This window comes from Odontesthes bonariensis, chromosome 24, assembly GCF_027942865.1.
Source record: "Odontesthes bonariensis isolate fOdoBon6 chromosome 24, fOdoBon6.hap1, whole genome shotgun sequence".
NCBI classification, from domain to species: domain Eukaryota; kingdom Metazoa; phylum Chordata; class Actinopteri; order Atheriniformes; family Atherinopsidae; genus Odontesthes; species Odontesthes bonariensis.
In genome coordinates, this window is record NC_134529.1 from 26373042 (window position 1) to 26399205 (window position 26164).

Genomic DNA, 26164 nt, shown 5'->3' on the forward strand with positions numbered 1-26164 from the left:
AACAGACAAATGAATGGATGCAGTAGCCTCCCTGCAAGCTTGTATACGCACAGTATACAGCACAAACATCATAAGAGGCCACATTAATTTAAATAAAAAAACACAAATTTTTCTGCCACCGCCGGACATATTTAACTGAAATTCACAGCATGCGTCTCTGCCACTGCAGGACATATTTAACTGAAATTTAAAGCATGCATATTAACTAAAATAATTGAACACATATTGGTCCCTCACCAACCGACCACTGACCACCACAGCTTTTGGTGACCCATCACCCATGCCTCGTCTGTGGGATTTCTTTTTCACTGCTAAAACAGTACAGACAGTAGCCCCTTTCACACTGAGGAAGAACCCGCATGTAATTCGCGAATTTAGTGTGTCCGCTGTTCCTTTCACACTGACGATCCGGGCTGGGGTGTCAACTCGATTCGCCATTCGACCCGCGTCGGACCCTAGTCTTTTTGCCGAGCTGAATTTGATGTGAAAGCAATTGACGCGGGATGGACGTGGGCGTGGCGTCCATAGCTCTTGTATTCTCCGCATATGTTCTTCGGCTGCATCCCACGTTGTGACCATCCACACCCCGTAAAATAACATCTCCATGAACTGCATATACAATTGCAAAAACAAGTCCTCAAGGTGTCCCGCCATCGTTGGTTTGAAAAATTTGATGCAGACAGGTGTATTTAGTTCTATCTCCGACGCATGGCTTGTGCCTACGTCATTGTACACGCCCAGCATTTTATGTGTTTCGTGTGACGCTCTGCCACTAGGCAATGCCCCCGGAACTCGGCTTCAGGCGACACGGATCACCTAATACGCCAAGCTTTCACATTGTTCGACGCGGGATGAAGTGGCAATTTCGACCCGCGATGGTAGCGGATCTAAGTGTGAAAACAGCTAATGTGTGAGCAGGCACCTTCTGGGTACAATATACGCTTGTGCATTGTTAAGTATTAGTCAGGGACCTTACCGTTCTGCAGAATGTTCTTGTATTGGATTTTGACTTGCTGCCATGTCCGTTTTGGCCCAGTCATGTTTAATCTACATCACCCCCCCCCCCCCCACACACACACACACGTAGAGCAAACATAAGAAAAGAGAAACTTTATTTTATCCCAAAAGGAAATTCAATGAAGTCAGTGAGCAAGCGACCTTGGGTCCTTTGAAAGGCGCTATATAAATTAAAGTTATTATTATTATTATTATTATTATTAGCTCATCTATTTATCAAAGAGCTATACAGTCTGATGGAGTTATATTTCACTCATATCTGCAGTCCATTTCAATTAAAAATTCAACTTTACTTGTATGAATTTAAAAATTCATACAAGTACGAGTACAACTGCGTTTTTGGAGATGTGAATTAACTATCTGGATTGTAATTGTGATGTTTCAGCGGAGCGGTGTGTGTGTAATTGTGCACTACTTACGCATTCAGGTGGTCAGCAATACTTTGCTTTTCCTCTTTGCTTTATCACCAGTCTCTCTTTTTAATTATGTCTTTTACCTCCTTGTATGCCTCCATGAGGATTTCTGCCTCAGACGGAGAAAAGTAAGCCGCTCTACTTGCCATGGTGGATCAGTGAATCTGTGATCGGTGGCGGGGTCTATTTAAGCGAGCCGCGAGCGCGCACTTATCCAGGATTGGTTTCACCAGGCTTGATGGATCCGTGTCTGCTCATTCTGGCTTGGTCTTTGTGCAACCAATTAAGCCTGGAAGCTCTTGTTTTGGATTCATTGAGCTCAGCTCAGTCACTTATCCTGGCTGTCTTAATCTTACTTTTGTTCAACGGGCCCCTACAGGCGTGCACAAGGCAAGGCAAGGCAATTTTATTTATAGAGCACAATTCATACACAAGGCAATTCAAAGTGCTTCACAGCTACATAAAATCACAAGAAGGCAATAAAATCATAAATAAATAAATAAATAAAAAATAATAATAATACTAATAAAAATTTTAAAAAAATTAAAAAAACCTTTAAAAATAATCATTAATTAATTAATTTAAAAGTGAAGAGTGCAGATAAAATACTTTCAGGTGTCATATGCACAGCTAAATAGAACTGTTTTCAGCCTGGATTTAAACATTGTCAGAGTTGAGGCCTGTCTCACATCTTCTGGAAGACTGTTCCAGATTTTAGGGGCATAAAACTGAAACGCAGCCTCACCTTGTTTAGTCCTGACTCTGGGCACCAGCAGGAGACCCCTCCCTGAGGTTCTCAGAGCCCGAGTTGGTTCATATGGCTCTAACATGTCAGAGATGTACTTTGGCGCTTGACCATGAAGAGACTTGTACGTAAGCAGAGCTGTTTTAAAGTCTATTCTCTGAGCGACAGGAAGCCAGCGCAGAGACCTGAGCACTGGACTAATATGGTCGTATTTCCTGGTTCTAGTCAGGACTCGAGCAGCAGCGTTCTGGATGTACTCCAGCTGTCTTATAGCCCGTTTAGAGAGCCCAGTGAGCAGGCCGTTACAGTAGTCTAACCTGCTGGAGACAAACGCATGGATTAGTCTTTCTAAGTTTGGTTTAGACACTATTCCTTTGATTCTGGCAATGTTTTTTAGATGGTAGAAAGCTGCTGATATTACTGATTTAATGTGACTGTTAAAGTTCAGGTTGAGTCCAATATTACCCCGAGATTTCTAACTTGATAGTTAGGTTTTAGAGAGAGAGTCTCAAGGTGACTGATAAAACTTTCTCTTTGTTTCTGTGGGCCACAGACAATGATTTCAGTTTTGTCTGAGTTTAGCTGGAGAAAATTGTTTTGCATCCACACACTGATCTGTTCGATGTAGTGACACAATGTATCTACAGGCCTGTGTTCTCCTGCTGTCAGTGACACGTAGATCTGAGTGTCATCTGCATAGTTGGGGTAGGACACATTATAGCTGCGTATTAGCTGGCCTAGTGGAAGCATGTACAGATTGAACAATACGGGTCCCAGGATTGACCCCTGGGGAACCCCACAGATCATAGCCATTCTAGTGTTATTTGTGTAATTATTTGTCTATCAGCGTAGCACATCACATTATATTAAACTATTATATAATATTTTTTCATTTTAATAGGCTTTTGAGTCTTGTTTTAGGTAGGCTTTTGCCTTTTTGATAGTAGCTTTTTAAATAGGCAACAACTTGCAGTAGTTTTCACTCAGGTATGCAGGAGTTTAATCTATTCGGGTTGTTGAACCATTAACATCCATGTGTACTGAATGCTGATTAATTGTAGTACTTGTATTAGTTCAAATGTACGGCTACTTTATTTAACTCAGTTTAGATTTAATTTACAGAGCCAACATGAGCAAGAGGAAAGGAGAAGACATCAGGCACTATTGTGGTGCCAATAAAAGAGTAAGCTGAATCTTACCTAATAATGTTCTGTGGTTGATTCTGTATGCTTAACCATTATAGTATGAATAATGGTGAATTTTATTGTCACTCCTGAATTAGTTGAAAATATAAGAATCAGAAAAGAGTCTATGGATTATTGGGTCAGGTACAGGTCCACACTAGCATGTATGACAACACATTTGCCTTCCTCTTTTGCATGTTTATAGTGTGTTCGGTTCTGGTTCAGCATCGTGTAGCAGTGTGTGTGTGCGTGTGTGTGTGTGTGTCTGATTTGCTGGCAGTTTGGGTTTACAATACTTTGTTGGTGACTGCAAAAGTTGTTTTGGTGGTACTTTATGTGCCCAATAAACTGTAAAATGATGTCAAATTTGGTTTATCATCATCTACAGACTGCAGACATTTAGTTGAACAAGCAAGATACTGTAAGGATTGTAAGATTTCTGTTAACTGAAGCATGCGCACTGGGTTCCCTTTACACCCTGGAGAAAATGTTGACCCTCCCAATTGTCCCTGTATAATTCACACACTGCACATATATACAATTATGTAAAGGATACAGTGAATTTGAACTATTGCAGTTCACATGGCCTGTCAATTGGAACACTGGGAGCAGTGTTCATTGTAAAGTGACACACTTTTACTGGAACAGCCTGTCGTGTGAATGACCTCCCGTACATGCTGGTGGAATCTGAAACTAATACTAGGATTAACTGTACATGAGCTCTTACCCTGACTGGACTTTTGAACTGTTCCCCTCCTGATCATCATGCTGATGTCCCAGTTGTACTTCAAATGGGTTTTTTCATCAAAACATTTCAAATAATTAATTAACTCGTTATTATGCGCATTAACGCAGGTTTTATTATTTATTTTATTATTGTAAAAGTCTGTTGCTCACAGGCTTTTGTTTTGTAAAAGTCTTGCTGTCTGCTGCGGAACCGGAAAAGAAAGTAATCGGGGGATCCACCAAACATGGAGAAGGGTACGGAACTTTTACTCGGCCATTTTCATTTTAAAGTTCTTCCAGACGGCGGAGTCGACAGAACCAAAGTCATCTGTAAACACTGCCAAGTTGAATTGTCTTCTCAGCGTAGTAGTTCCAGTCTAAAATATCACTTAAAGGCAAAACACACAACTGATAGCACCAAGTCATTCAAGGAAACAGACAGTGGAGCGAGGCTTCTACATAAAAACTACAGAAAGATGCTGATGTTAAAAGTGTGTTTGCATAACAAATGTTATGGCACTTTCATTCATATGGCAGCACATTTAAAACAAAACTAAATGCTAAAAGCTATACACTACTTTTGAATTCATTTTTGGATTTTGGGTACAAATGCGATTAATCGTGATTAATCAGGGAAATCATGTGATTAATTAGATTAAAAATTTGAATCGTTGCCCAGCCCTACAAATAATATATTTTTTTCCTTTTTGTGTGTTTTTTAAATCAGATGAAGTCCCATGCAGCTCTTACAAAGATGAGAATAATAAGCCACAAATATCATGACACCGTTGACAGCAAGTCTCAACTCTAATACCCAGACACAAATTTAGACAAAAAAATTAGTAAAGTTAGTACTAGATTATTATCTGGTGGTCATCATACTTTTAAACTTACATTTCACATATTTTTACTCTCAGTCTCTTGCTATTGTTGCAGCAGTGTTGCCTCAGACTTGTTTACAGGAACATTTTGTTGCTTAGAGGACAAACATGAATTAATCATTGCTCAGGAGAAACTGTACAAATGTGTACTTTTTAGAAATAGGAATCGAATATTTATGTTTACATCCTCATCAATAAATATTTTAGGAAATTACAACAATGCCCTTCTGCGTCTTCTGCGAAGAATATGCCCGCTAAAATGCCCACTGGCATCAAAATGAAAGTTCATTAAGCTGAAGAGTCAAGGTGTGGCTTGAAGGCTGAATAAAGATCATATTTCAGGGTTTCATTGCGTGCTCCAAACACGACTGACTGATCCCTGCCAAATGACCGATCCCTTTTCCATCCCTAATTGAGCAGTTTTATTTCTGAACCTAACCAAGAAGCTTTATTGTTGAAACTGAAACAAGAAGTGTCAAGAGGATTTGAGTATAGTCGTGTTTTTGCCTGAATGAACCCTGAAGTGTTGAACTCACATCCCATGGTTGAAAGTACTGAACAAAATGTCTCGATAATCACATTTGTTTTGTTGAGCTAACACATATGAGTCTTAGTCGAGGGAGAAACTAACAGATGTGGGTCCAAGATGTAATGATGCAATATTCCATGTCGCCTGTAGGGGCGTTACTTTAGGACACCCCTGTGAGTTGTATTTTAATCAACACTAAAGAAGTTTAAAAACCAGATTCTGACTCATTTTGAAGTACACCAACCGTTGTTCATAATTAAATAAGTTGTATTGATTCACTTGAATACACCCCCCCTTGAATTTTGCACTGTGGAAGAAACTTAGAAAGTTTATCTTTTTGGTAAATAATGGTTATCAGAAAATTCCGACACAATTTGCGCTGCAACAGGAGCAAAGCATTGATACAGCTGGGCCTTTAACGTGAAGGCATGTTTTTTGGAATGACCCAACATAAAACAATTGGGGGACCATGCAGCCTGTAGTCAGATCTTGATCGCAAAGGTTTGTTAAGACAGACAACCTACAGATACTCTTGATATCTTGATCATCCTATGCACAACAGGTCCCTTGTTACAGTTACCATGTGTGTTAAAAATGTGTGATAAGTAAATAAAAAGATTAAAGAATTTTTTTTTTTTTAAACTAATCATGTTTTATGTTGCCTATATAATATTTATAATCATGTTTGCGTTCAAATTTTTTGCATGGGTATGGTTTTATAGACTTCATGTCTCCCACAGAATGTTTTTTGTTTGAACATGATAAAAAGCACAGTTGGAGCCAAACAAACTGTCCATGAACATTAACACAGTTATGCACAGATCAATTTATGATTTATAAGAAGGCAGAAATAAGCATCACCCCTTGAGAAAAACACAGCTCCACCAGTCATGTCCAGGTCTATAGGATTTTTTAAAATTTTTATGATGTTAAAAGCTCTGTGCCTGTTAGCATTGCGGCAAATGCTGATTTAAGCATTTTACGCCTTAATACACATGCAGAGAACACAAAATTTTTTTGAAATAGAAACTTGTTTAAAAATAGTAGCATCTACAATTACTGCTGGTGGATGGCCCTAGAATATTACAATGTATTTTATTTTATTTTGATTTCATTTAAAAATCTTTATTTAGAATATGTGATAGAAAACATTTAAAAAAAAATGAGTTCACAACAGAAAGAAAATAAGGGAAAAAAGACAGTATTGTCCACCTGCAATACTTAATAGTCTCTGCTTACATGGACAAACAGGAGTAGGAAGAAGTATATACTAATTTAATTCCACCCCTTCAAATACTAGTTAACTTTTCTTAACTCAATGATAATGTTGTCTTGAAGTAATGTTAAACTAAAGTTATACTGACATACTGTAAATTATTTGCACAATATGTATACATATATATTTCCACTCAAGTACAGATACCACTCTTTACATACAGTATATGTAGCATATTTACAATTTATATATAGTTCATTCTAGAATTTGGGCCACCATAGTGGCAAGTTGCTGCAACTTAGATTATATTTAGTCTATTTTGTAGAACTGACTTCATATGAACTTTTTTCCCCCTCAAAATCAGTGCGGGTTTAGAAGCTAATCTGTTTTAGTGAGTTCTTTTTGTACTTCTAAACATCTTTAACATCTAGCAACTGAGCTTTCACACTACTCCCCAGAAACAGACTCCAATTCCCCAGCGAGTTGAAGAGGAAACGCTTGGTATGTTGGGCAGGAGCAAGACAAAGAAAAATGTGTATGAAGTTTAAACTGTTCTGCCTACTGTGTGGTTATCATTAATGTCCCCCTGTGGACATTTTAGGCTGTGTTCCTTTTTCTTAACTTTCATTTTCCACTCTCTGTTCTGGTTTCAGTTGAGCAAAGGTCTATAAATCTCTTTGTATGATCAAATTTGAGATTGCTTGTAAATCAAATTTACAAGCTTGGAGTGCTCATAATAACAAAGCATAAATATTGAGTATGCAGTATTATGTGTCTCAAAGAGACACAGCCTCTGGAGCACATAACAAATCAAATACCCTGTTGTTAGGTTTTAAGGTAATATGGGCATCAGACGTAGCAGCAAAAGTAAAGGTGATGTTATGGTTGTGCTTATTAAAGCAACATACCAACGAAGTTTGAATCTTAAAACTATGTGATTCTGATTTGTTTTGAAGCCCCAACCTTTGCTATCCACATTTCTGGGCATGAACTGCCCTGGAACTGCCCAGTATGACACAGATTCGTTGTACGGTACCATGTTGGAAACCAGCAACTAAGTAAAAAAAAAAAAAAAAAAAGATAATGTCTCCACTACAAATAGTTAAAGGAAAAAAAGACGTGTGAGCATGTTTGTTCATTAAATATATCATGCTAAATAAAAACATGTTGTCTTATTTTTGTTTGTTTTTATGACAGAGGCATTACAACTGTAATTCACTCAACTGTATAGGGCAGTGGTTCTCAAATGGGGGTACGCGTACCCCTTGGGGTACTTGGAGGCACTCCAGGGGGTACTTGAGATTTTGAAAAATATATTTAAAAAATAGCATCAATTCAAAAATCATTATAGATATCAATTAATATAAGTTCATGTATGTTCAGGTATGTTTACAAACACAGCTGGCAGCGGGGCAGGTACCCAAATGGCGGCGTTCTACTGGCTACTAGTGCGCGCAACGTAACAGTGACGCGACTGATAACCATGAATCGCGGCATTTGCCTTTTACATGATAGATGAAATAAATCACTGTCGCCTTGACAACACAAACAATGGAGTCCTGGTTAAAGTGCGGCAGTGGTACTGCTGAGAACACAGAGGGACAGGTGACAAAGAAGGTAAAAACACAGGCTCCCCCAAAATTCTGACAGTATTCGGAAGAATACGCACTAATGGGATTCACGTCCACCAGCTCCAATCCTCCCATGGTATCTTTATTTATAACTAAGTTATTATTATTATTATTATTATTATTATTTTTAAAGATCTTAAGCTATTTTTTATATATTTTCATTTGCAAACAGTTGAGGAGAAAGCAGTTTATTTGCAATTGCAAAGTTTAATAAAACAGACAGTGTTGACACAGTGTTCTACGTCTTTTTTTCAACAAAAAATGCTTTGCGCTGGTTAGGGGGTACTTGGCTGAAAAAATATTTTACAAGTGGTACATCACTGAAAAAAGGTTGAGAATCCCTGGTATAGGGGAACCAATGAGCAAAAAATACCAATTCTGTAGTGATGCTTTAACAACAGATGGTGTAATTGTGGACATGTCACGATGAAGGACAGAATCTGTATCAGGGCCTGTACGTTTACGTCCATATTATCTACCAAGAATGTTCACCGGATCTTTTAGAAGCTGTGTAAATCTCACATGGTTCCACTGCTGATGCCGTCTTTGGTAACTGATGGAAGCCTGGACAGAGAAAATGAGCTGAACATGTTTTTTCAATAGGTTCAGTTAAGAACAGCACTCATGCTCATCTACTACCTAAAGTCTCGTTTCCACTATGCAGTCAGGTACGGGTCGGTGTTTCCATTACCACGAAAGCGTACCGGTCCCATGGTACCTGTTACCATTTTTGTAACCCTTCTGCTTGGGGTACCTAGCACACAGGACCGGTTCCAGGCTCTGCTCTCTGTTGTTGATGAGGAGGCTGTGCAGCAGGAGCTCGATGGCGCTGTGCGAAACGAAAAAGTTTTCCAGCCGATTGCCGCAAAAAAGGCAGAGAGTGGTTTCAACCGGACCGCGAGCCAGTGTGGCATTAAGCTGAAGAAGCTTGGAGGTGGTTCGAAATTATGGATGTTATTTGTTATTTGCTGTTATTTGCTAATTACGCTTCGGCACGCACTCCGCCCATCCCTGAGGGTCCCCTTTGTACAGTGGGAACACAAGCTGACCCCAAAGCGGCCCGACCCGTACCGTACCGCTCTGAACCGACCCGTACCGGACTGCATAGTGGAAACGAGGCTTAAAGCTACACAAACCTAACACCCTACCTGTAACCACAGTTTTACTTTCACCCATCCAAAATGTCACCCGGCAAATCAATCATGGATCTTAACACAGCCTGACCAACATCTCCCTTCACAAAGAGATACCTCCTCTACCTTCCCTTCCATAGTCTGTCTGTAGCAGTCAGGTGAAGACAGCCGGAGACTGTTCTGGACCAAGGCTATAGATTATATGTGTCAAACTCAAGGCCCGCGGGCCAAATGTGGCCCGCTACGTCATTTTATGTGGCCCGCGAGAGCTTAAAGGTGATAGAGAATAGTTGAATGGGGCATTAATCCTTGTTCTGTGATGTGATATGTAGCCCAAAAAAATTGGTTGGGTCTGTAATTGCTCAGAACCTCCCTAAAAGGCTCTCTGAAACAGCTATGTTACTATGCTGGGTTTAGAATGCGTCGTTTGCCCTTATTGGCGTCATTTCAGAGCTTATCTGGCAACCTCATTATGAAATGCAGGTAGGTGTTGGCGCTATTCGTTTGCCGTTGCTTGATTGGCTGCCCTTGCTCTCACTGAAAACAGAGCTATAGAGTAATACACTGACTGAAAAGAAAGCTCACTCCTGTTAGATGAACAAGCTAACGTGCAATTCTTACAACAGGAATATGGCACAACACACATTTAAAACAAAATAAAATGTGATACTTACAGGCTGTACTGATTGCTGGGGTTGATTTTGTTCAGAATCAGAATTTGTTTTATTGCCATTGTTAGTGAACAGTGTTCACTAACTAGGAATTTGCTGTGGCGTAAGGTGCAAACATGTAACATAGGATATAATAATGAAAAATAAAGAATAAAAATATATGAATATAAAATGTACAAGGTGTGTACAACAATACACAGTATCCAATATACAGAGCAACAACAGTGCAGCTTCAGTAGTGTAATTTTAATGACGGTAAAGTGACTGGGCAGGTTGAGGTGATTATGAAGTGTTCATAAGTCCAACTGCAAGGGGGAAAAAACTGTTTTTGTGACGGGAGGTTCTGGTCCGAATGGACCGAACCTCCTGCCTGAGGGGAGTGGCGCAAATAGAGAAGGGTCAGCTGTGATCCGACCTGCTCGCCCCATAGTGCTGCAGACGTGCAGGTCATGGATAGATGGGAGGCTGCAGCCGATCAGCTTCTCAGCGGAGCGCACAGCTCGCTGCAGTCTGTCTGTCCCTGTCGGAACTGACCATCTACTGAGTAAAATTCTGACTGAAGCCTGCTCGGAATTGTGCAAGCTTTGTGAAACTGTACTCCGTGACATGCGCAGATCAAAGGAAAAGTCGGCGGTTGTATGTACAGGGGATGCTGTTAAAAATAAATAAAAGCCGTTGATCGCGAACATTGCTTTCCGGGGGAAGAATATGTAACGATCGTAGTCCGCTTTCACAGCCTTGGAAGGCACACCAGTTCCTGTTTCTTGCCGAAGGGGCGTGTCTGAAACGGGGTGGCTGTAGATTTGGGTGTGGGGGGGCGATTGCTGAAAAAGTGACATCACTTTTTCACAAAAACGGATTGGCACTTTTTCTGGCGGATATTCAAAAAAGGGGAGTACTTGAAACAGAGGTTCTGACACTTGCTGGCACTTCGTGTGTACTCCCCACAGCGGGGAGACTCAGAGCTAACACCAAAAACGTGAAAAAGATGATTTTGATTCTCTATCCCCTTTAAAAGGTCTGATTGTCTAAAAATAAGTCAAATACGTGCAGTGACCAAAAACTACATTTCTCACAATGCATGCCGATTATGTTACCTGCAAAGTGACGGCATCCCGCCACTAGATTGCAATGTTTCCAAATCGATAAGATTTTCCCAACAAGTGGAACTGAGAAATACAAATAATGATCCCAAAATGTCCAGGAAGAGAAAAATCGATGCAGATGCCCTTCCATCTGCATCAATTTTTTGTCAAAGAGTACGATCTACGTCCGCATTCTGAGACCAAACACGGAGCTAAGTGTGCCAACATTACGCATCAAGAAAAACAACAAATTGCCCGAGAATTAAAAGGCTTTGTTTGTTTGTTTTCTTTGATATTTCAAGTTTTGAACAAAGTAAATGTCATAACTTGTGTTTGATGTTATTTTTCTTTATTCACTTGGATAGTTTGATCGTTGATTGATGGAGTGATGTGGGTTTTATAACCTGACAAATTAAAAGGATTTATGTTATAAAAACAGAGCAACAAGCAAAAATATTGTTTTACATCTATGCAAATATATATGTAATATTTAAATAGGTAATAAATTCAGAGTTATTTAACATTAAGGAGTAGTTACATTTATTTTACATTGCATTTCTGGCCCTTTGAGGGCAACGATTATGCTGATGTGGCACTCGGTGAAAATGAGTTTGACACCCCTGCTATAGATCTTCAATCTTAATCTAAGTCTGGAAAAAGTTACATTTCTGTGGAAGATAACCTGCCTTTTTCCAGTACCTAAGACTTGGAGAGACTGTCACTGATACCTGACAACCTTTCACTACATTGCTGACTGTCCTGGAGTTACTGTTGAAGTTGCCATCACCTACCTGCCTCAGTGAGCCACTCTCATCATTACATGATTCATTCTGCACTTTTATGTGAGAAGCTCCAGAAAATGACAAAATACAGGTGGGTGCTTCCACAGCCCCTTGGATTGATGACTCATTGACAGGGAACAGTTTGTGAGACTAAGAGGTTGTTCTTTGAAGGAAGTTGCCATCACCACAGGGAGCTGTACTGTCACTATTCTTCACATCTTAGAGTTCAAAAGCAACTCAGTCCTGTCATTCCATAATGGTGCCGCCCTAACAGCAGGATGTCCATATAAATAGATGAAATAAAATTAATAATAGTGATCATTTACAGCCATGACTGGCGCCCATTCTTCACGCTCTGTCTTGAAAATGAAAAATGAACAAATACTGAAAAGGGCGACGGGATGAGTTATCGGTGCGTATCTCAGGTAGCAGTTCCTATTGACAGATGTCAACAACATTTAATTTCATTATTTTTTTTATTGTTATTTATTTTACTTTAGTGTGTGTTTGGTTGTCTGTTGGTATGTTTGATCAACAATTAAACCTTAAATGTCTATTATATGGCTGTTGTCCGTTAATGTTTGGGATCATGTGTGCACGCTGGGGGGCGAGGGGGATGTCAAACCCTAATCTCACCTAGGGCACCAAACTTGCTAGAGCCTGCAAAAGATTGTGTAATCCTGGACATGCTTATTAAAAGTCTGTGCACCACATGTCGAGCTGTGGGCTGAGAGTTCAGATCCATGTTGTCTACTGAGATAGATCACCTGTGTTAAATGGCAATGCAACAACCCCCCAACTCATTGACGGTGGAAAATATCCACAACAATTTCCTCTCAGCCACACTTAAACTTTCTACGTTTGTCAGCTAATTTATACTTTATTTAGTCATCTAGCTATAGCAAAAGCATATATTTGAAAATAATTAATACTACAGTGCTATAATTTCCCTGCAAGGATTAATAAGGTACTGTTGAATTGATTTTCCAGAAATATTCAGATATCTCTGCAGTTGCTAGGTGTATCAGTGATGAACAAAAAGCTGAGTACAGAGAACAGATCGACCACTTGGTGTGGTAATAATCACCTCATCTTAATTGTATATAATAAGCCAAACATAAATTCCATCCTGGGAGAATAGATGCAGGTGATGGAGGATTACAGATACCCTGATGTTTACCTGGACTATAGGCTAGACTGGAAATGCAACACAGAGCGTGTGTACAAAAAGGAAGAAGCAGAGACTACTTTTTGAGGAAGCTTGGATTCTTCTGGGTCAGTACCAAGATGCTGCATTTCTTGTATAAGTCAGTGGTAGAGACTACAACCAAGATGTTGCATTTCTTGTATAGGTCTGTGGTAGAGACTGCAACCAAGATGTTGCATTTCTTGTATAAGTCTGTGGTAGAGATCTGCTTTGCAGCCATCTGTTGGGCCAGAAGCATCAGAGCCAGAGACTCAAAGAAACTGAACAAACTAATAAAGAAAGCTGGCTCTGTGCTGGAGACAGCTCTAGAGCTGACTGGGCAAAAGATTGCTTCACATGGTGATCATCTTTACAATGCAGTGAAGAAACAATGGAATGTGTTCCATGAGTGGCATCTTAAGTTCTGTTGCAGCAAAAAAAATGGTACAGTTGGTCATTCCTGCCAGTAGCAATAGCCATACGCAATAACTTTTAATAATAAAAAAAACTGATTTAATTACTGATTAATTAATTGATTCAACTGATATGAAATATATATTATATAAAGCATTTTTTCACTTCATTTCATAAATTCAATTTCATGTAGCTGAGTGAATATCTATTATTTAATATAACACACTGTGCTGCATGGAGACGTTTTCAAAATAACTTCCTCAAACCAGGCATACTCAGCCTGCAAGTCCCCTTGTATCTTCTCAGTTATCAAGTTAGTTACTATTTAATTTAAGTATTTGAGTTGTAATAATTGTTGCTTCTATTAGAGGAATGAAGATGATGACAAGATATTGTATGTGATGTGTTATATCATGCATTTGTTTTCTGTTATCACTACTACTTCCATTCTCATGCACCTATTCACTATGCCGAACAGCCAATCAGAGTGAGCTCTCGCACCCACAGACATGTTGAATCAGCTGAAAAAACATTGACAGTCTAACAATACATTGCAATATTTAACTGTGTAGGGGCCCTTGTATAGTATTTGATTTTGTGAGTCTTTCTCTGCAGTATATGTTTCCAGCATCACACCAGGTTTTCACCAATATGTCAATTCTGAAATGGCAGTTCAAGGACACATTTGCTCTATTTCTGTTTGGTTCATCAACAGATTGCAACATATACAGCTATATGGTAAATTACTACGTGTTGGCAGGAGAGTTCTAAAATTTCTTTCTATTTCCTCTGACAGAGGGAGAGATTGAGAAACATCGAGAGGATTTGTAACCTGCTGAGGAAGGTAAGCAATGAGGCACATATTTCACGTGTTTTACATCAGCAACAAGCTCGATTGAAGACTGGCTTTGGCCCCATGCATTTGTCATAAATGTACAGCAAACATTGATATCCTTTCGCACCACCTAGTTTTTGTTTGAAGAGTTGTATATCCCTGCAGGGGTAACTTCCACAGCTTCATTTTTGAAAGGAGTCTTGACTTACACAGTGATTCCTCTGTTATCATCTTGCAACTTGTTGGGCTGACATCAAAGGGGAGGCAGACATTGAGAATTTCTGCAGAGCCCTATTATCTATTTCAGGTACGCGTGGTGACTCAGTATGAGGATAAAAATGCCATCACTCAGCTTCAGTGTGATATCTGTTTCTCCATGCACCCATCTGAAATTCTCACATCCTAAATGAATGTGTGCATTTACAACGTATTCTCATGGAGGGGTTCGTATGGAAACGTACGAAAAGTCATGTACAGATTTTCGTGCATTATCCTACGAATATCCAATGACACGAGCGACCAGTGTGCCTGTGCAATTCCCTGCAGTGGAAAATGGCTTCCATTCGTTTCATTCATAGTGGAAAATGCAGCATTTTAAGATAGTTTCGGCATTAAAGTGCGTTTTGATAACATTACTCGCGAAAAATCTGCATTTGGGTCTCATATTATTCCTTGAGTGAATGTACATGATCTTTCGTTTGTTGGTTATTTCGAACATTTTCAAGGTTTCTATTGTTGCCATGGCGGTTACTATGGACTCTGCTAGTGCTGTCAATGATGTATTTCTGCCAATTTTGTTTTTTTACCGCCAACCTCCCACCGCTTGGTTTTTTACCGCCAACGAAATGTCATTAATAATTAATAAAATGTAATTAATACGAAATGTCAACTCAGCCCTACAAGAGTGGTGAACTGGAGACATCGGGGACATTTTTTTTCATATAACAACACTTGTGTACATCCCATTCATGGCAACTGCTGAAGTTCCATGTGCAGTTCTCCATGAAGTTGTTGCTAGGATACAGACTTAACTTCCCAAGCCACTTCAATCGTGTGTCCCTGATGGATTCACTGGGGGATGTGCTGGAGAGATGTATACCGAAGATGATAGGGGCCATTCTAATAACTCAGATCATCAACTCCATGGACCAAAAAAATGCCAGTGGTGGATGATTCCTCTCTTGTTAGGACAGAAAAATTATATTTTTATATATTCTACTTTATTCTATTCTATTGAAAGATGATTTCATACCCCCCACTTCAATGGCCAATTATACCTACTGTATCCCTTTCCCCAGGCTGACAGGATGGTCCTAGATGACTAAGACTTCAGAATATTGTAGTGCCAATACGTATCTGGATATACAGTTTTAACTTTTGCATACATAGCTTTCGAATGTTGTTTATTAGCGATGATGTGAAGATGATGAAGGAATCTCCGCTGACACCGTCTTTCTTGCATAAAAAGGTTTATGAAACAGAAGACCAGCATCAAATCAAGCACCATGGATTACCTGTGAGAGGATTCAGAGCCAAATTGCATCCGTCAACCCGTTAATATCGGATGGCTGTTTTCCCTTGAAACCTAGGACAAAACATATGGCCCTCCTAATTTGACCATTTGATAAAAAAATAACCTCATCTTTCCTGAAAGAAAGAGGGGTCCATCTCCTTTGGGCCCCAGAACTTTCGACCTACGGCCCCCATCCAAACATGCCCAAGACAGGCACCACACATACATATGCATGACTATTAAAAAGGTCAGTTGGATGGAGGAGAGGCCTATAGGTCAATGACACTTATACACTCAAAGAAACTATATTTCAGGTGTAGCTCACCCCCCACCCCCTCCAAAAAATATTATTTCTAAATTTTAACTCCACATTGACTTAACATTGCAGTTTGGAATAGCTTTAAACCCTCCTCCAACAGCCCTTTATGGTCACAATCTTATAATCAAAGGTGTACTGTGAGTTGAATGGGACACCCACATCCTCTTCCCCAAATATTTTACAATACAGAAATAACAACTAGTTTTATGTATACTTTACCAGTCTAGAATAACACGTTACTGTAGAATGGCTTACAACTTAGATTCTGGCTGCTTACCTTTTCTTCAGGGTGAGAATAATTCCTGTTTTGTTTGAGCATAAAGCTCTGTCTTGTCCAGAAACCTTTGTTCTTGTCTATTTATGTCAGTGTTGCTTTAGCCACGTTGGTGAGGTGGGATCACTGTTGACGGTTTCTCTAACCTTTCTCGCTTGGTCAATTGTGATACTAGTTGAGTGACCCTCCTCAAGATAGGCTTATATGCAAAAGCTCATCTGACTTGTGAAATATGAGATTCTAAAGGAAGCTGCCATTTAACACATACTAAAAGGTAAACTGTACTCTGGAGAGCATTGGCGTTTCAAATGTACTATATATTTCTTCAATAAAAGGTATGCATATTTTCCACTGGGGTTGATGCTGATAGGAAAATTGCAAACCTGAATTAAGTGTACAATTGCTCTTGATGAAATCAGTGCCTCATGGCATGCAGTGACAGCATCACTAACGACATTCAACATGTAATCTGTTATGATGTAACAAATGTCACAAAAAAGTAGCAACTACCATTTCAAAAACAGTTTATTCTGCAGATCAATTGGAAATCGGAAATTACAATTGCACCCATGAATCTCTCCATCTCAAGTGGCTACAAGAAAGAATATATAGAAAATAGAGAAATTCTTCTTCAAAACAGAACTGCTACGAGTGTGTGGTTTCTGAAGCTGTTTATTTGTTAGAGCACCTATTTAATGATAATCTTTAATGATCTCATTTATTGTTGAAATTAACTGCACTGATCTCCAAACGGTGGATGTGTGAAACAATTTCGTTTTTATGTGACGCATAAGAATGACAAATAAATCTTTATTTTATTTGTATATATATTAGCTGTCCGTGAATGCATCCTCCTGTAAATATAATCATTCCGGCTCTCTCCATTCGCTGTGATTCGATGCAGAAGATGTCAGTTGGCAGTGATCTTTCAGGGTGCACTGTTGTTCATCCAAAACAAACTTATTTCTCCGTTGCCTGTGTGTGTTTCCTTCATAGCGTGTTTCAGCAGCAAAGCCGGAACAAAAGCAAATTAAAACAAACAAACAAACAAACAAAAAAGTAGCCCATGGTGATTAACGTGACGTTTGCGGAAGCTACAGCGATAGTAGCGTCCTTAGTAACCACCATAGCAACGTTCGAAACAACAATAACTAACACACTAAAGCTTGCATACATTCCCTGAAGGAAGATTGTAAAAATTAAAAGTAAATTTTTCGCTTTCAACAATGTATTATAATGTCGAAACTATTTTAAAATGTTAATTTTCCTCTGTGAATGAATGATACGTCAGCCCTGACTTCAGGCTTTGCGCAGGCGCACCGATCGCTCGTGTTGATGGATGTTCGCAGGATTATGCACAAAAATCTGAGCATAACTTTTCGTACGTTTTCATACGAACTGTGGGTGAGAGCAGCCTGGCATTTATCTGTGTTATTGTGTATGTCTCTGTATTATGCTCAGGATTCATTGACTGAGCAGCTGATGTTGATTATCACTATTGTCAACTGGGAGCCTCCAGGGACAAGGAGAATTTTCTCCACCACACTTTTGCAAAGACAAATACACACACCTGCATGCGTGCGCACACACACATACCGCTATGCTCACTTTCTTGCTACTTGCTACTACAGAAAAGCTTAAAGAGATTATCAACCAAGTGTAGAATTAATTAATTAAAGCTATTAAAATTGTTTCCATGGAAGAAAAAAAAATTGAGTCACAGAGTGCATCTTGACAAGTTCAAGAAGAATCTGTGTCTCATCCAATTCTGCAGTTCAACCGGCAACCGGTAGATTGATTCTATCTCTCCTCTATCGCATTGCATTGTGCACCTTATTCAGTTTTAATGAGGTCTCACCCTTACGAGTTATGAGTTTATCAAGGTTATGTGCTCTTATACACAATTCATTGGAAAACCCACTGGTCTTGCTTTTACAAGTTGTGCTAAATCATTAAGCACAACTCTTTGAGAAACCCAAACTGTGTTTTTTTTGTCATCTGTCATACCTTTTCTTAGCACCTTTGTCACTATCTATGACACTTCAATGGAGTTTATTTTCGAATTCTTATTTAAGCTTTTCCATGAATAAATGTAGGCTTAAAAACACCCAACTATGTTGGTGTATGTTGCTGTTCATGTAATGTTCAACAAGGACGCAATGCTGACGCTACATAGAAAAGCCTTTACCCAACAAGTCATTTACAATGTTTATTTCGAATTCAAGCATCAGTAACAAATAGGCTTAAATTTTGTATCCAGTTCTCATTTTGCAAAATACCAGGATTGATAAAATTCTGACATGACTAAATATTCTTTTCTTGGTATTTTTATGGGGAACATAAACCTTTTAAGTAATAGTTTTCTGGTTTCCTTTTTTTTTAATACTTCCAAATATCTTAAACTCATCTTTGTTTATTTATTCATTTATTCTACAAGCTAATGCCTGGTCCATCCTACACAATTAACATCTAGATTGTGAAAGATGGAACTAATTGTAGACCATGTTGTCGTCACAGTCAGCACCAAAGCTCCTTTAATCACAGACTCACACACATTGACTTTTCATTCCGACAAAATATCATGTGGTTTTAACCTGCTATGAGACCTTTTGAATTTTTATTATATAATATAGCTGTAGATCACAAACCCTCTCATAGAAGGCAATATGCACACCACGATAGATTGAAGTTATTGAAAAAATAAAATATGAGTCTCAAAACAAATTTAAACATGCTACAGAAAAGTTTAGAATAATGTATCAAACAAATGGATCTGAGTCCACCTAAGGATTATAGTTAACTATAATGTCAGACCATCATGCAGTTTTATGGAACAATTTTTATATAGCTAGATCACACAGATTAAAGAAAGAAACAAACAAAATAGATTTAACTGAATTAATAAGCTATTCTTTGCATACAAAGGTCTTATACAAAAAATTATTTTCAACCATAGAATAATAGAATATGCCAACAAATGTATACAGTATCACAGTGTGTAGGTCATCCTAATGTCTAATGCTTCCTGTTTCATACATGAATAGAATTTAGAAGCTAGTATGCCTTTTTTATGATGATTTTTTTTTGCTTTTGTTGTACACGGTGCCTTTCAGCTTGGATGCTTGAGCTAATGATGTAGGAGGATCTGCTGCAATGTGGAGGTGTTTTCTCCTCCCTTTGCTAGAGCTCTCTTTCCTCATGTAAGCCATTCAGCCACCTAAAACTGGCGCAGTCACAGCACTGTGGTTCTGACCGATTTGGTTCAAAGGGTTGGCTGTGTTTCTTTATGTTGGGATACCTATTTGATAGTTTTCACTGCAGATATCCAGACAGGCATGGACACTTGCCATTTTTGTTCTCAGTTGAGTGTGTCGTGTTCTGATGGGTTTTGGACAGTTGCACTCTCATTCAGACGACAATAGTTTGAGAGGATACGCAGTGTTTTTTACTCTCTACTCTGCATGTATATATGTGTTCATTAGATGTCAAAGTCTTGTGGTTTCAAGCGATAAACTAGTGCGTTGTCACAGCAACTGAGCAAACCTGATTGTACTCGTTCGCGTCCTTTATTTTAGGGTCTGTCTTGCCCCTCCCCCTTCTCTTTTTGTTTTTAAACTCCACTCTCACTGTTTCTTTCTTAGTACTCCTACTATCCACCTCCCTCTCTACACATTCTGAAGTTAGTACAGAGTAGGTGACAGAAGTATTTCTAATGTGCAAGAGTTATGTTTTAAATTACTGCCTTGCCGTCTTTAAAATTTAGCTCTGACTGTTTTGTCTGGTCATAAGGTGATAAAGTTACTGACTTTTAAAATAATATTACATTTTTTTTTAGCATATTACCTGGAATGGTGTATGAGTAAATAGTATCCATTGCAACATTTGATTTCCACGTGTGTTTGTATGTGTACAAAAGACCAGCAATCTCGTAAGCATAACGCTGCTTTCCTTACAGTGCTTCCCTAGTAGTGCATATTATGGACTATGCTGAGGTTATTGAACACAATAACTATAGGAGATGATGGGGAAGAGAGGATTCTCATTCTCTGGTGAAAATAATAACTGCTTAAAGGGGAACTCCGGGGCATTTGAAGCGCAATCCCATTGCTAGAGGTTGTCGAATACTGATAGTAGGACACAGACAGGTGCAAATGTGCGCTCCCTGTGTGGAGATCGTGCTGTTCGCACAGCCTGTCATGTGAGGCTAATACGTGGTGGCTAGGGGCAAGCGCTAACCCTGTCACGTAAAACAACAACTTGCACACTGCAGAAACGTCACACCACTTTATAAACCATCTGACAATAAAGTCACAAGCCTTAGCATCAAAACCATATGCATGGTTCTCACATTACTGGCATGGGGACGTTACAAAACAACTTTATAAACAGCATGTAACTCACCGGTTAGTTGTACGCTCGCGCATGTGAAAGCCCAAAAGAGTCAATGGACGATACTCCCATATACAAAGCAATTATCTTCTCTAGAAAAACTGCGTTCAAGTATTTAAAACATTACAACGATATTACTGGGCATGTATTGTTTTTCCCCTTTAATGAGCTTCAGGCTTGTCACTCTTATTCAGTTTATAAGAAATGTGGTTATGTGCAATAACCAGAGTAAGTGAGGACTCCTTCTTTTTCTTGTCTGGTAAAGATGGTGAGGGAATGTGTCTTGAAATTTGTGATATTTTAGTAGTAATTTGATTTTCCATGTTTCATGTCTTTCAATACTTAATATAATGCTGCATGTTTATTTGTTCAGGCTGCTTATACACATAGAAGAATAGAATAGAATGGAAAATACGTTATTCATCCCCCAGTGGGGGAAATTCAAATTAGTCAAGTAGCTCAAAAAAATTGTAAATATTTACAATGATCATATATTAACAATAATAATAATAATAATAAAAATAATAAATGACGAAATAAATAAATTTGAGAAGAACATGTCAGCCGTCACTGTTAAAAAGCCTTATGGCTGTGGGGACAAAGGACCTCCTGAACCTCTCAGTCCTGCAGCCTCTCACTGCAGCTGCTCCTCTGTCCTGCCAGGATGCTGTGGAGAGGATGTTTATTACTCTCCAAAACGGATTATAATTTCCTCCTCATCCGTTGCTCCACCACAGCACTGAGAGGGTCCAAGCCTTCTGCCTATAACAGAACCAGCCTTTTTCACCAGTTTGTCCAGGCGCCTCCAGTTTTTGTCTGTAGTGCAACTCCCCCAGCAGACAGCAGCATAGAACAGTGCACTCTCAATGATAGTGTGATAAAACATACTCATCATATCACTGCAGACATTGAAGGACCTGAGCCATCTCAGGAAGAAGAGATGGCTCTGGCTCCTCCTGTACACTGCTTCTATGTTGGCAGACCACTTCAGTTTATTATCAGGCACTACCCCCTGGAATTTGCAGGTCTGAACAGACTCTATCTCCCCTCCATCAATGCAGACTGACTGGTATGTAGTTTTAGATCTCCTGAAGTCAGCTCTTTGGTCTTGGTAGTGTTCAGGAGCAAACAGTTATTTTTGGTCCAGCCTTCTCCTGTCCACCGCGCACACATTCCACAACAGCCGTATCATCAGAATACTTCTATATGTGGCAGGACTCTGAGTTGTACCTAAAGTCCGATGTGTACAGGGAGAAAAGAAAAGGAGCCAAAACAGTACCCTGTGGAGCCCCAGTACTGCATTCCAGTGTTCCAGAAACACATCTCCCCATCCTGACATACTGTGGTCTGGCAGACAAATAGTCTATAATCCATGATGTCAGGGAGGGGGCCACACCCATACCTAGAAGCTTATCTTTCAGTATGGGAGGTCGTATGGTGTTGAAGGCACTGGAGAAGTCAAAGAACATGATTCTCACATATGAACCAGGCACATCCAGATAAGCATATGCCCGATGCAACATGTACAGAATCGCGTCTTCCACTCCTATGTGTTTTTGGTAGGCAAACTGGAGGGGGTCAAGAGCCTCAGCAACCTGCAATCTCATGCGACGAACAAGGAGTCTCTCCAAGGTCTTCATGATATGAGATGTCAAAGCCACTGGTCTGTAGTCATTCAGCTCCACCGGTTGCCCTAATTTAGGCACTGGCATGAGACAAGAAGTTTTCCACATCACCGGGACTTTTTCCATCTGAAGGCTCGTATTGAAAAGCCTCTGAAGAGGGACTGCTAGTTGACCAGCACAGTCCCTCAGAAGCCTTGGACAGACTCCATCTGGGCCTGAAGCCCTCCTTGATTTAAGTCTCCTGAGCTCAGCTCCAACCTCCTCTATAGTTAGACACAGAGGTTTAGCGGAGGGATGGCGACAGGAGTGATGTTGCTATCAACCATAGAGATGGGGGCGGGGGTGCAGCTGGACAGAGGAGGGCTAGTGGTGGGAGTTGCTGCAGAGGTGGAGGTGCAGCTGGACTGAGGAGGGCAAGTGGTGGGAGTTGCTGCAGAGGTGGAGGTGCAGCTGGACTGAGGAGGGCTAGTGGTGGGAGTTGCTGCAGAGGTGGAGGTGCAGCTGGACTGAGGAGGGCTAGTGGTGGGAGTTGCTGCAGAGGTGGAGGTGCAGCTGGACTGAGGAGGGCAAGTGGTGGGAGTTGCTGCAGAGGTGGAGGTGCAGCTGTGCTCAGGATGCCTGGCAATGGAAGCTGCCGCAGAGGTGGAGGGGCAGCTGGACTGAGGAGACCAAGCGGTGGAAACAGCCACATCTGTGGAGATGCAGCTGTGCTCAGGATGCCTGGTGGTGGAAGCTGCTGCAGAGGTGGAGGTACAGCTGGGCTCAGGAGACCTGGCGGTGGAAGCTGCCGTAGAGGTGGAGGTACAGCTGGACAGAAGAAGCCTGTTGCTGACAGTTGCTGCAGAGGTGGAGGTGCAGTCAGGTGGAGGAGGAGGCTTGGCGATGCGAGTTGCCATTGAGGTGGAAGCAGTATAGAGGTAGCTGTGGTGGTGGGGGTGGAGGGAGCAGCAGCAGAGCTGGAAAAAGCCACACTGTCAAACCTGTTGTAATAATGGTTGAAAGTGTTGGCTCTGTCCACATCACCTTCTACAGACAGAGTTCTTCAGTCTGTATCCAGTGATGGTCCTCATGCCCCTCCACACCTCCTTGGTGTTATTGTTCTCCAGCTGTCTCTCTACCTTTTTCTTGTACTCCACCTTAGCTCGACGTGGTGTCTTTTTAAGCTCCTGTTGTACACTTCTCCGCCTTTCTCCATCCCCATTCTGGAACGCCCTCTTTTTCTGGTTCAGGAGGTCTTTTATGTCAATGGTGAGATCCATGGTTTATTATTTGGATAGCACCTTACAGTCCTGACTGGAATCACAGTGTCCCTACAGAAGTTAATGTAGTCAGTGATGGTGCTGACCCTCCTGTCCATGTCAATGTCCATTTCATCTTCCTCCAGCAGTACAGCCCAGTCTGTGACATCAAAGCAGTCTCTCAATGCATCACTCAACTCTGGTGACCACTTCCTGAAAGACTTGGTAGTAACAGGAAGTCTTTGTATACAAGGTCTGTATGTGGGTTGTAGATAGACCATGCTGTGATCAGATCTACCCAGTGGTGGAAGAGACACTGTCCTGTAAGCCTCCTTCACGTTAGCATAGAACAGATCTAATGTCCTTTCTCCATGTGTTGGACAGTCCACATACTGTACAAAGCCAGTCAGGCAGAAGGCTAGAGAGATGTGTTTGAAATCCCCTGTGATTGCAATGAATGCCTCAGGATGCTGGGTCTGTATCCTAGCAACGGCATCATGGATGACATCACACGCCATTGTAGGTGCTGCCCTCAGTGGAATGTAAACAACGATGCAGACTGTGTATGGGAATTCTCTGGGCGCATAGAACGCACGGAAACCAACTGACAGCAATTCAATGTTTGGACAACAAACCCTCTCCTTAACGGTCAAATTGTGGAGTTTACCCATCTCTGATTAAAAAACATTATAACACCCGCGCCTTTCCGCTTACAATGTGCACTGCTCTAGTAGCAGTGCACATTGTCAAAAAATAAAAATAAAACAAAATGTAACTAAAAAGCAGATCACTAAAAATCACTAAAAATGTTTAGAGAAAAACTAAAAATTACATATAATCATATAGACGACAAACAAAATTGAGAGCTACACAGACTTGCTGCTGATAAGGCTGGCGCATAGCAGGCGAGAAAACCCCCAGGCATGGCAAAATCACAAGCATACAATCTTAACAAACACAATTCCATGAAGTTTTTCAAGCTTTTTCATCAGTATCTAAAGCCAATTCAATTCAATTCATCTTTATTTATATAGCGACAAATACAACAAATGTCATCTCAAGGCACTTAGATAATAAAGTCCTATTCATGCCAATTGGAATTCAATTAATTGTAATCATAATTATGTCAACACTTCCTAAACTGTAAAGTGGTTAAAGATTCAAACATTGTGAGCAGGCTGCAAGCTAGTTAGTTACAGGTATCCATGAAATGATCCCGTTTTAAAAAGAGGACACAAGATACATTACTTTGATACAACATTTAGTGTTGTCTGGAAACTAATCATCAGAGTCAATCAGTGAGAGTGAGTAGAGTAAGAGTGTACTGATTGTACTTTAGATACAGCATATGGGATAGTTTTTGTCTCAGCAATGCTCTTCAGGCTTGCACATATGAGGAATGGAACTTTGAGTCACTCAAGAAAGCTCAGCTGATAAAATTGTAAGCACTGAAACATGACATTCTGTTGTAATGAAAATATTTTCAGAAATTATTTTAACTGGATTAAGTCTTAGGAATGTAAGTGTTGAATCTTGGTGTGAAGACAGAATTCTTTATTTGCTTAATATCTGCATTCTCAGTTTCTACTTCAGTTTTCCACTTTTTTTCCTGTATGGTGGAACAATGTTTAAAGATTTTTTCACTGTATTACTCAACTTCCCTGAGAGCATATGCCTTCACTGGGGGCCTTGTGCTGCTCCAGCAGGAGCAACCTAAAAAGCACAACTGACTAAACGTAATTTATTTTTGGAAAATCATTTACCCTTCTAAATAAATGTCTCTTCTTTCATTATGATAAGCCTGTGCCACAGAAGTACACGAGAGCACTGCAGTCTTGAAATACAAAAAACACTGTAGGATGTCTCTCAGCAAATGTTAGACTGAATACTGTGTTCTTTTCTGAAATATTCCTGTTAGAATTGCTCCATGTGACACAAACACAGCCATATAATAGGCAGACCTAAATAGGGCTTCTGGACTGAATTGGCCTGTGGGCACAACAATCAAACATTCAGCATTTGCAGTTCTCTGTGAGTCATGGACAAAAATTGTAAAGTAATTCTCTGTTTTTTCAAGGTTGATACATTATTGAGCAAAACAATTCCATCCAGTGTACTACTGATAAGACTGTTCTGTTGGTGTGACTGTATATGATTTTTCCTTTGTGAAACCTTCATGCAGAAAGTGTGTAAGTTCCCTTTTCAGTCACAATAATGAGCTTATATGCAAGCCACAGTGCTGCCTTGAACCCACTCACTGTTACTAGAAAAGAGGACCTGAGAGTTGGAGAAAAGGGTGGGGAAAGGGGGAATAAGTGAAGGAGAGGGGGTGGTGAGGAGGAAATACATGAAGAGAGA

The 26164-nt window shown here is 40.1% G+C and overlaps 1 protein-coding gene across 2 annotated transcripts in view; it reads left to right on the forward strand.

Annotated features, from left to right (window-relative positions):
* The window catches only part of cnih3 (cornichon family AMPA receptor auxiliary protein 3), a 160128-nt gene that overhangs the window by 65198 nt on the left and 68766 nt on the right, over positions 1-26164 (forward strand). For both annotated transcript variants that reach the window (XM_075458666.1, XM_075458665.1), the window contains exon 3: positions 14410-14457. In XM_075458666.1, coding sequence (XP_075314781.1) covers positions 14410-14457 — 48 coding nt within the window. The remainder of the gene's footprint in view (positions 1-14409; positions 14458-26164) is intronic.